At 42.6% G+C, this 12158-nt stretch overlaps 1 protein-coding gene across 5 annotated transcripts in view; it reads right to left on the reverse strand.

Moving 5' to 3' along the window:
- grik5 (glutamate receptor, ionotropic, kainate 5) overlaps positions 1-12158 on the reverse strand; it is a 204305-nt gene that overhangs the window by 61859 nt on the left and 130288 nt on the right. For all 5 annotated transcript variants that reach the window (XM_061776775.1, XM_061776772.1, XM_061776773.1 and 2 more), the window contains exons 6-7: positions 11785-11882; positions 6640-6805 (exon numbers count right to left, since the gene is read on the reverse strand). In XM_061776775.1, the coding sequence (XP_061632759.1) occupies positions 6640-6805; positions 11785-11882 (264 nt within the window). The remainder of the gene's footprint in view (positions 1-6639; positions 6806-11784; positions 11883-12158) is intronic.

A 12158-nucleotide genomic window follows, 5' to 3' on the forward strand; every position in this document is an offset into this window, starting at 1 on the left:
ATACACACACAAACTAAAACACACACACACACATTAAAACCTACACACAAACTAAAACACACACACTAAAACACATGCATTAAAACTCACAAGCACTAAAACACACGCACACACGAAACAAAAGAAAATGAAAGACAGCAGTAGAACTTGGTCGAAAGGTGGACTACACCCTGGACTGGTTGGCAGCCAATCACAGGGCGCATATAGACAAACAACCAATCACATTCAAATTCAGACCTATGGTAGATTTTGAGTCTTCAATGTATTTAAAACACGTTTTTCTAATGTTGGAGGTAGGTACGAAAAAAAAAAAAAAAAAAAACCTTCGGCAAACGGAATTTGAAACCAGAACATTTGAGCGTAAGGCGGCGATTGTAACCTTTTCACACTGTGCCATCCTATCTTTAATCCTTTCATTTTCTCGAGTGCTTGTCCTCATTAGGGTGGCAGGTGAGCTAGAAACTATTCCAGCTGACTTGGGGGGAGAGGCAGTGTTCACCCTGGACTGGTCACCAGCCAACCACAGGGGACATGCAGAGCAGGAGAAAACCCTTTGAAACACCACACAATCCGCGATTCAAACCCAGAACATTTGACAGCAAGGCAGAAGTGTTAACCACTAACACATCATGCCACATTTTTATTCAATTCCTTTTCTATAGCACTTATCCTCATTAGGGTGAATTGGAGCCTAACCCAAATGACAACAGGATGAAGACAAGTGGTTGCCTGGCTCAAACAAACACACACACACACACACACACACAGAAAACTGTGTGTCCCAATGCATGCTGGGCGAAGTGAGCAACAAATACACACACACAAAAAAAAAAAAAAAAAAAAGAGTGCAGAATGTAGCAGGACAATCAAATGCACGAGCGGCAGCTACACGTACGCCCACACCGTCATTGCGAGAGTGTGGAACAAGCTGGCTGAGTGGCAGTTAGCACCTTTCCCGCAGCCATGGCAACCGGCTCCATGGCGATAAGATAGCACATCCAAGTGGGTCAGAGTCTTCCAGTGTGATAACCTTGTTTAAAAAAATAAAAAAATAAATAAATGAAAGAAATTTGAGAAAAGAAACCTGCGGTAGAAATCAATTAGGGCGATCACGGTACAGCAATTACGTGGTATTCGAGGCGGGTAATAAACATGCGGGATACATCACCATATGTATGTTACAGAAGAAGGGAAAGATCTCTCAGTTCAGCAAGCAGCTAAGGAAGGGGTGGGCAAAGTATGGCCCGTTAGTCATATTAGGCCCGTTTCGTTTTTTAATCTAAGCATTTGCATTATCAAGTCATACTTTTGCAAACTTGTCCCAGAGGTTTCATCCGACTGACTTCAAAGTTGCTCTGTACCATCTCAAGACCTGTGATATTAAAAGTTGTGAAAAGCTTTTTATTTCGCCATACTATGATGTGGGTGGGGCATAGAGTTTTGCATTTCAAATGTCATTCGCCACAAAATTCATGTGTGGACACCCTTATGCTTGAACATGGTGTTCGTTATGGACAAGCCGTGATGAGCACAGAAATCCAATAACAGAACACCGCTCGGGTTCTGATCGGGGGGCCGTTCCGCCCAATCACGCCCTTCTAGATCTCACTGTCATTGCCCATGTGAGCACTGAAGTCCCCCAGCAGAACGATGGAGCCCCCAGCGGGAGCGCTCTCCAGCACCCCCTCTAAGGACTACAAAAAGGGTGGGTACTCTGTTTGGTGCATAGGCACAAACAACAGTCAGGACCCGTCCCCCCCATCCGAAGACGGAGGGAGGCAACCCTCTCGTCCACTGAACGCCAACGTACAGGTGCCGAGCCGGGGAGCAGTAAGTATACCCACACCTGCTCGGCGCTCCTCACCGTGGGCAACTCCAGAGTGGAAGAGAGTCCAACCCCTCTCAAGAGGACTGGTACCAGAGCCCAAGCCGTGTGTGGAGGCGAGCCTGACTATATCTAGTCGGAACCTCTCGACCTCACACACCACCTCGGGCTCCTTCCCTGCCAGAAAGGTGAAATTCCACGTCCCTAGAGCCAGCTTCTCTAGCTGGGGATCGGATCGCCAAGGTCCCTGCCTTCGGCCACCACCCAGCTCACACTGCACCTGACCCCTATGCCCCCCCCCCCCCCCCCCCCCCCACAGGTGGTTAGCCCATGGGAAGGGGGACCCATGTTACCCTTTCAGGCAGTGCCCGGCCAGGCCCCATCACCTTCGAGCCCCACCTCCAGGCCTGGCTCCAGAGGGGGGCCCCGGTGACCCGCATCCGGCCAAGGGAAACCTCAATCCATTAATATTTTTCATTATACGAGTCTTTTTGCCGTGCTTTGTCTGGTACCTCACCAAGGACCTGTTTGCCACGGGCAAACAGCACAGCACTACCTACTGGCAAAAGGAAATGACGTTTCATACTTAGATGTTCTCCCACTACCAGATTAATCACCTCTACCTTGTATTTGCTCAGAAGCGTCTTAAGGCTGGCGAAAACGCAAAGCTTTTGAGCTTTTGCCAAACGATGCACTGTTCATAAAGCAAACAATGGTCTAAACATGCATGCAAACATCCATCCATCCATCCATTTTCTGTGATGCTTCTCCTCACAAGGGTCGCGGGCGTGCTGGAGCCTATCCCAGCTATCTTCGGGCAGGAGGCGGGGTACACCCTGAACTGGTTGCCAACCAATCGCAGGGCACACATAAACAAACAACCACTCGCACTCACATTCACACCTAAGGGCAATTTAGAGTCTTCAATTAATGTCTTCAATGTGGAAGGAAACCGGAGTGCCCGGAGAAAACTCACACAGGCACGGGGAGAGCATGCAAACATATTAAACTTTGAACACACATCAGTGCTGGCAAAAAAAAAATACATCTTACAGTAGAGGTTTATTGTGCCCTTTTACAAAAATGTCTCGGTAGCGCACGGTACAAAATTTTAACCAAGGAGCCCAGGTTATGATCCCCAATGTGGCAGCACCCCAACGTGCCAGTAACATGTTCAAGGGTGCGAGGGCATGTTCATAGCTATTTGCAGCTCTACTTGTGTTTTTATTAATTGGCTAATTTATTGTATTTAGATTATTTATAAATTACAAAATAAAAAAAAATAGCATCAATTATAATTTTATGAGAAAAATAACTATTTTACATAAAATGCAAAAATATCACTAACATAGAATTTCCCATTTTTCTCATTTTATTTAATTGGCAAGTTTCATATTTTCGAAGTGTGAGAGAAAGGCAGGATACCCGAAGAAAACCCTGGCAAGCATGGGGAGAACGTGCAAACTGAGATTCAACCCGAGAACTTCAAAACTGAGAGGCAGACATGCTAACCACAACACCAACATGCTGCACGAGTTTTATTTTACATGACTTTTATCACACAATGGTTAACTTGTCCTCACAACCCCTTTCGGTTCAGAACCCACAAGGCTGCACGGATCAGCCTCTCTTATCATCAGCATTCATTTAAAAAGATCTGACGTGTAAAAGACGTCACAAGAAAAGCTTTTTGGAAGTCAATGAAACGACGGGTCATTAAGGAATCGGGCTCCAAAAAAAGCCATGGGGAGCCCTTCTATTCAAGCCATAGGATAATGACCGGATCTTAGTGACGCTTTTGTTTGTGCCTTTTCAAAGGCCTCCATAGACTTCAGTGGACCCCAGGTTTTCGCACCACAGCATGCGCCATTCACCCGCCATCCATCTAACAACGAAATAATGAATGAATTATGTGCTCTTTAAAAAAAAAAAATAATAATAAAAAAATATATATATACAGGGTGGTTGAAAAGTAACTCCCTATTTTAAAATACTTATAATTTATTCATATGTTGTAATATTTTTTAAAAAAAATTTGTGTATGTTCCATGATGTAAGGAGCAAGTCTATTCTACCAAACCAACGACTTTGGAAGAACTTGACGGGCGAATACGAGAAGTTATGTCTTCCATCCCACAAGAGTTCCTTGTGAAATCAGTTAATGCGGTTCCCAGGCGGCTTGAGAAACTGGTGGCTAATGCTGGCACCCGTATTGAATTTTAAATAAAACTCCATGCAATACACTTTCTTCTCATGTTCATTTCTTGTAAGAATTATAGTTCAGAAATAAATTCCAAGTACTTAAAAATAGGGAGTTACTTTTTAATCACCTTGTATATCTATATCTATATATATATATATATATATATATATATAATTCCCCCACTACTACCCTGACGCTCCCGTGCTGTCTGAGTGCCTCATAATTTTCTTCCTCGGAAAAACTGGAAAGCGTTCCAAAATAATTTTTATTATTAGCTGAGCACAGTCTGACAAGTCTCCGAGGAGGATATGCACACGAGTATAATAAATAAAAGAAAAATAAGCCTTCAGCGTGAGTGCAACTTTATGATCGCCGTCCAAACCATGATAAGCAGTCGAAACACGCACGCTTTTAAAAATCACACAATAATACATCAACACAACAACTGCACGACATTACGGCAGCCAAAATGTTACCTGCTGGCCCTTTAAAGACAGAACAAAAACATACAAAGTACAGTAATCTATTCCAGGGATTCAATTCCATCATAAAACCTTTGTTGACTGCACAGCTGATATTTTAAGTAACATTTTAACATTCTAAACTGTCATACAAGTGATAAAAATAAGTTAAAAATGTGTTAACCACTGTTATTGATATTGAATTACAGTTGTCCCTCGCCATATCTTAGCTCACTTTTCGCAGTCTCTCACAGATTTTTAAATCGTACATATCTAATTTTATTTCGCAGATTTTTTGCTATATCGTGAGATTTTAAGGTTTTTAAGGTGATATTTTTTTCACATGGACTCTTACTGCAGACTCAATTTAATATAGCCTACCACCACTAGATAGAACGAAGGCTGTCAATCGATTAAAATCTTTAATCGTGATTAATTGCATGATTGCCTCAGTAGTTAACTTGCGATTAATCGTAAATTAGTGACACATTTTGCATCTGTTCTAACTGTACAATAAAATGATACTTTTCACCTTTTTAATACTTTTATTAACATATGAGTGGACAAATGTGTTTCTTATGCAAATCTTATTATTGCAGCATTTCAAATTCAAGCCCGAAAAGAAACAATGATGAGCACATACCGCAAAACTGTTACGGAACTTGACTCTGTGCTGTACTGTTACTGTAAAACTAAAGTATTACACACAATGTGATTGTACATTTAAATACAACACATTCTTAAATCGCCAGCTTAATGCTAACACACAATGTAAAGCCCCATTGACGGTCTAACAAAAATTTGCCTCGAAGTCGCGGAAGTCATTTCCCCTTAAATAATGAATATTCATGCACAAACTTTGTAGGGACACACACACACACACACACACACACACAGATAATATTACAATACTCACAAGCATGTATCCTTCCTACTCTGTAATGAGAAATACTAATGCAGCTTAACCGTGACTTTCTTCTTCTGGTCATTTAACTAATGTACTGTAAGTGTGTTATCGCCATGCATGCACCGCACTGACCCTAAGAGACCAAGACTTGCACAGCAGGAACAGCACACTCAACAAAACACATGCACAACAGGTGCAGCCCACTCAAGGGTCATGCGTTAATCGAGCATAAAAAAAATGTGTGGCATTAAAGGGACTGCGTTAATGCATTAACAACAAATTCATTTCAACAGCTCGAGTGAGAATTAATTTTAATCCCTCCACAGGTGGTAAAGGATGTGCACAGCCACCAGTGCACTTTCAATCACTTTATTGAGCAAACAGTAACAAAATAAACATACTAACTAACAAGCACATTCATACACTAGCTGTACTGCCACAACTGACGTCCAGGCACTCAATACGCAGATTGGCAAACGTGTTAGCCAGTTAACAGTCAGCCAACTCTACACTCTCATTTGCTGAATCCCACGTCACTCAACAGGCCAGGCCCCTCCTTTTAAAGCCACAAACATTCAAAGTCACGGATAATACAGTGTAGAACGTGAGGACGGTGACTCCATGAAGGAAAAAAAGAATACCTGCAGTGCAAGTGCATATGTCGTGTTGGTATTATGCAAAATCTTTATGTGATTACAAGAATAATCGGCGGGATGATCAGTAGAATAATCAATTCTAAAAATATTCGATAGCCCCAGCCCTAATTTGAAGTGTTTATGAGTATGGGAATGCGTCTTTAAGACAGCCATCCATTCATCCATTTTCTGTACCGCTTCTCCAGTCATTCTTTAAATAATTTAACCTCTCATACAAATAAATTAATCTGAGAGATTGTTTATGGACTTTGGTGAGTGCTGCTTTTTGGTTAGCAACAGAGTTCAAATGGGCTCAGTAGTTAGCTCTATAATGTCCCGTGTGACAATAGTGAAGTGAGATAATTACAGTTACACCACGTTTATTTCCCCAGACAGGTCAATGTAGGCATCTATTTGAGGAGAGGCATTTTTTTTCTCCAAATGGAGCTCCCTACAGTATGAGTGGACTTCTATTTGAAGAAAGCTTTTTGTAGATCTCAAAAGGTGGGGCCAAAAGGGCAGCCTGGGATTCTATGGTTTGTTAATTTGATTGTTACTAGTTACTTGTTACTTTTCAGTGGATGACTCCAACGTCTCACTTTACTCACATTCGGCCTTGGCACAAACCAGGCTGGCCGATGGGTAGCTGAAGGAGCGCAGGATGGCCCCGATAGCCAGGCTCAGGTCCTCATTGCTGGGATACAAGGTGACGGTGGCAAACCGGAGGTACGGCAGGCGGGGTGTCTCCTCCGGGCCGATCTTCACATGCGGTATCTGCAAGGACGAGGAAGAGCATACAGTGGGTACGAAAAGTATTCAGACCCCCTTAAGATTTTCACTCTTTTTTTATATTGCAGCCATTTGCTAAAATCATTTAAGTTCATTTTCCCCCCACAGTTTTTGTCAAGGATATCCCTGTACTTGGCCGCATTCATCTTTTCTTCGATTGCAACCAGTCTCCCTGTCCCTGCAGCTGAAAAACACACCCACAGCATGATGCTGCCACCACCATGCATCACTGTCGGGACTGTATTTGAAAAGTTGATGAGCAGTGCCTGGTTTTTCTCCACACATACTGGCCACTCTGCCATAAAGCCCAGACTGGTGGAGGGCTGCATCTCTGGAGCTCAGCCACAGTGATCTTTGGGTTCTTCTTTATCTCTCTCACCAAGGCTCTTCTCCCCAGATTGCTCAGTTTGGCCGGACGGCCAGCTGTAGGAAGGGTTCTGATCTGTGGTCTTAGGAACCTTAAGTGCAGTAGAAATGTTTTTGTAAACTTGGCCAGATCTGTGCCTTGCCACAATTTTGTCTCTGAGCTCTTCAGGCAGTTCCTTTGACTTCATGATTCTCATTTGCTCTGACATGCACTGTGAGCTGTAAGGTCTTATATAGACAGGGGTGTGGCGTTCCTAATCAAGTCCAATCAGAATAATCAAACACAGCTGGACTCCAATGAAGGTCTACAACAATCTCAAAGATGAGCAGAAGAAATGGACAGCGCCCGAGTTAAATATATGAGTGTCACAGAAAAGGATCTGAATACTTATGGCTGTGTGATATTTCAGTTTTTCTTTTTTAATAAATCAGCAAAAATTTCAACAATTCCGTTTTTTTTTTTTTTTAAATATGGGTTGCTGTGTGTACATTAATGAAGAAAAAAATAACTTAAATGATTTCAGCAAATGGCTGCAATATAACAAAGAGTGAAAAATTTAAAGGGCTCTGAAAACTTTCCGTACCTACTGTACAGTAATATTGATGCCATTCATGATGAAGACCCATTCAAGAGGCAATACAATCAAAAGAGACATTATGAAGTACAACCCCAATTCCAATGACGTTTGGATGTGTTAAACATAAATAAAAACAGAATTTGCAAATCATGTTCAACCTACATTTAATTAAATACACTACAAAGACAAAATATTAAATGTTCAAACTGATAAACTTGATTGTTTTTAGCAAATAATCATTAACTTAGAATTTTATGGCTGCAACACCTTCCACAAAAGCTGGGACAGGTGGCAAAAAAGACTGAGAAAGTTTAGGAATGCTCATCAAACACCTGTTTGGAACATCCCACAGGTGGGTGCCATGACTGGGTATAAAAGGAGCTTTTCTGAATTGCTCAGTCATTCACAAGCAAAGATGGGGCGAGGTTCACCTCTATGTGAACAAGTGTGTGAGAAAATAGTCAAACAGTTTAAGGACGATGTTCCTCAATGTACAATTGCAAGAAATTTAAGCATTTCATCATCTACAGTCCATAATATCATCAAAAGGTTCAGAGAATCTGGAGAAATCACTGCATGTAAGCGGCAAGGCCGAAAACCAACATTGAATGCCCGCGACCTTCGATCCCTCAGGCGGCACTGCATCAAACCAGAAAACCAATGTCAGTAAATATAGTTCGGCGCTACATCTGTAAGTGCAACTTGAAACTCTAGTATGCAAAGCAAAAGCCATTTATCAACAACATCCAGAAACGCCGCCGGCTTCACTGGGCCCGAGCTCATCTAAGATGGACTGATGCAAAGTGGAAAAGTGTTCTGTGGTCCGACGAGTCCACATTTCAAATAGTTGTTTGAAATTGTGGACGTTGTGTCCTCGGGGCCAAAGAGGAAAAGAACCAGCCGGACTGTTATGGACGAAAAGTTCAAAAGCCAGCATCTGTGATGGTATGGGGTTGTGTTAGTGCCAATGGCATGGGTAACTTACACATCTGTGAAGGCACCATTAATGCTGAAATGGTTTTGAAATGCATACAGGTTTTGGAGAAACACATGCTGCCATCCAAGCAACGTCTTTTTCATGGACGCCCCTGCTTATTTCAGCAAGACAATGCCAAACCTCATTCTGCACGTGTTACAACAGCGTGGCTTCGTAGAAAAAGAGTGCGGGTACGAGACTGGCCTGCCTGCAGTCCAGACCTGTCCCCCATTGAAAACGTTTGGCGCATTATGAAGCGTAAAATACGACAACGGAGATCCCGGACTGTTGAAGAGCTGAAGCTGTACATCAAGCAAGAATGGGAAAGAATTCCACCTACAAAGCTTCAACAATTAGTTGACTCAATGTTGTGAAAAGAAAAGGTGATTTAACACAGTGGTAAACATGTTGCAGCCATAAAATTCTAAGTTAATGATTATTTGCTAAAAAGAATAAAGTTGATCAGTTTGAACATTAAATATCTTGTCTTTGTAGTGTATTCAATTAAATATAGGTTGTACATGATTTGCAAATCATTGTATTTGCCAATTTGGCATTCACATGGCTAGCTGTTCAATGTTTCAGTACGTTTTACGCAACTTCTTGATCGATCCGTCAATCTACCAATACATTTCCTGGGTCGCGGGCGTGCTGGCGCCTATCCCAGCTATCATCGGGCAGGAGGCGGGGTACACCCTGAACTGGTTGCCAGCCAATCGCAGGGCACATATAAACAAACAACCATTCACACTCACATTCACACCTATGGGCAATTTACAGTTGTCAATTAACCTACCATGCATGTTTTGTGGAAGGAAACCGGAGTGCCCGGAGAAAACCAACGCAGGCACGGGGAGAACATGCAAGCACCTCACAGGCGGAGCCGGGGATCGAACCCCGGTCCTCAGAACTGTGAGGCAGATGCTCTAGCCAGTCTTCCACCGTGCCGCCTGCTGGGAAACTGTTATAATAAATCTGCACATCAGAGAGACATGAACAATTCATTTGTTAACAAGTAGAATTGAATGAATCACTGATATTTGTGAGGACACCTATCAATTGATCAAAGGCGATCATTTATGCCACCTATTGCCCTCAATATTGCAATCTCTTCTTGTGACTCCAGCACATGCACTGTAAAAAAAGAGTCCTTTGAATTTACTTAATTTGAACATGTACATCGGTTGGACATGATTAAAATGTGTTGAAATGAACATTTTTTTAGGAGAAGAGGGGTAAATTATGTCATCAATTATACATATTGTTTTAGAAGAGGGGTAAATTATGTCATTTTAACACCTTTTAATCATGTGCAACCGATGTACATGTTCAAATTAAGTAAATTCAAAGGACTCTTTTTAACAGTGTGCACGGCAGAGGACACGGCCAGTTGGGCGGCCAGCAGCAGCCGGCAGTTGGAGCGTAATGGCGTCGGAGACGCTGGGCATGCCGGAGGAGACGCCAGGAACGGTGGACGAATCCTCCGCGTCTGTGACACCAGAGACACCGGGGACAGTGGACAAATGCCCCGAACATATAGCGCGTAGCTGCGACTGCGTGTCCTCTCGTATTAAAATAAATTGAGTAATCAAACAGGAGTCAAAGTTTTTTATATCCTCTTTAATATGCTCACATGCTTCTATTTGAATTCAAAAGATTTATTACAAATACCATACATACAACATTTACGCATGAACCTGTATCTCACAGAGCTGAGCGTAGGTTACTGTATGAACACATTTGTTATGAGTTGTAAAAATGAATGGTGTTAACCTTCTGGGGTGATCAGAGTCAGCCACCACGAACGGGATGAGGCCCTCCGCGCCGGTTCCTCCGCCTGTTTTGGCCACACTTTGGCGGCGGGCAGCTTTCCTCTGCTTCACATCCACCTTAATGGCTGACCACTACTTTTTTTAGTTCAGCGTGTATGCGGTGTTCCAACCCCGCAGCATTGACAGCCGCACACACGCTGTCCCATTCACTCCTCTGTCGCTTGTTGTTAATGCCGGAGGACAGCGTGCCAAAGAGGATTTTCTTGCGCGCCTCCACGTCATTGAGAATCGTCTCAACTTCACATTTTTGTTTCTTCATTACCTTGCTCATTTTCTTTTTTTCTGATCATGCAGAGATCGGGATCACAGGTGCAGGGTTCATTTAAATATGATTTGCATATTTAAATGTGGGCGTGGACAGGGAGGAGTCAGCTACTCCAACATGTGCGAACAAACCTACGTTGATTGGGATGTACGAAGGAATTGTGCTTGGATTCATGCGGACGCACAGATTCATACATATGGATAGTTTTGTGCTTACGACTCTTTCTGGATTTGAGAGTACGCCATGTTTCAGTAGGAAATCCACGCAAGTCTTTGTACATGAGGCCCCAGATCACTAACACCAATCTCAATGACGAGTTTCATGACATCATCTCTCTTGGACTGTTTCACGCAAGTTATCAGAGGGAATACGGTTGAAAGACATAATATTTTACACTCATTTTTAAGCACAATCAAAGCTATATTTGCAGCGAGTTAATGAGAACTCATTGGCGCAGACATGTTTGAGGATGTTCTTGACAAGTGACAAGTACGTGATGATGGAAACATATATGGGCTTGTGTTTGGCTTCAAACAAGATGATTTTTAGTTGCAGTAAAATACGTATGCTGTTTGTCGGTTTCTGGAATAAAACCTTTATTTCTAAGTTTTACATGGGAGTTGTTTGGTTTTGCAGGGTTAGGAAATGCAACATCAATCGATGTTGTGATAGAGAGAGACTGGAAGAGTCACAGAAAGGCACAGAAGAGGATGCTCTTGTAAATTTTCATGGCTCAAACACCTGTTGTGAATTCTGCCATTCAGCTCCTTTTTAGAGAAGTTGTGCAAAAAGTACTGCGACTGCAACAGTTGTGCTTTCAAAAATTTTAAGAAGGTCAAATTTAAGTTTACCTGTAAAGCTTACAGTACATTTTAGGATCATCATGAAATTTCACCTCAAAGCCCGAAACCGCAAAGTTTTTGTGAGTAGGAAAGAAGGACGCTCACCTCCTTCTCGCCGCATATGTGACTGACAGTGGAGCCAGAGGCGGGGCTGGACGCAGGACCTATCACCGACACGACACCTTTGGGTAGAATCTGACACACTGAGGAGAGAAAATCAAGAAGGAAAAAACCCAGTAAGAGACGTACATATGCAGATGCCGCATTCAGATGGAGTGCATGTTTTTAAGTTCATCCCTTGATCCCACTGTAGCAACGAAATCCGACTTGCTGTAATCTGATTTATTTGAGGGGAGGATCGCCCCTGAGGACAACAGCAGCCAGCTAAAGTGTTGCCTGCTGTTTGAAATGATTTGCACTATTATAAATCTGACAACAGAAGAAAAATACACTGACTGAGCACACCCGTAATGACATCC

The sequence above is a fragment of the Phyllopteryx taeniolatus genome, chromosome 6 (genome assembly GCF_024500385.1).
Source record: "Phyllopteryx taeniolatus isolate TA_2022b chromosome 6, UOR_Ptae_1.2, whole genome shotgun sequence".
NCBI classification, from domain to species: Eukaryota; Metazoa; Chordata; class Actinopteri; order Syngnathiformes; family Syngnathidae; genus Phyllopteryx; species Phyllopteryx taeniolatus.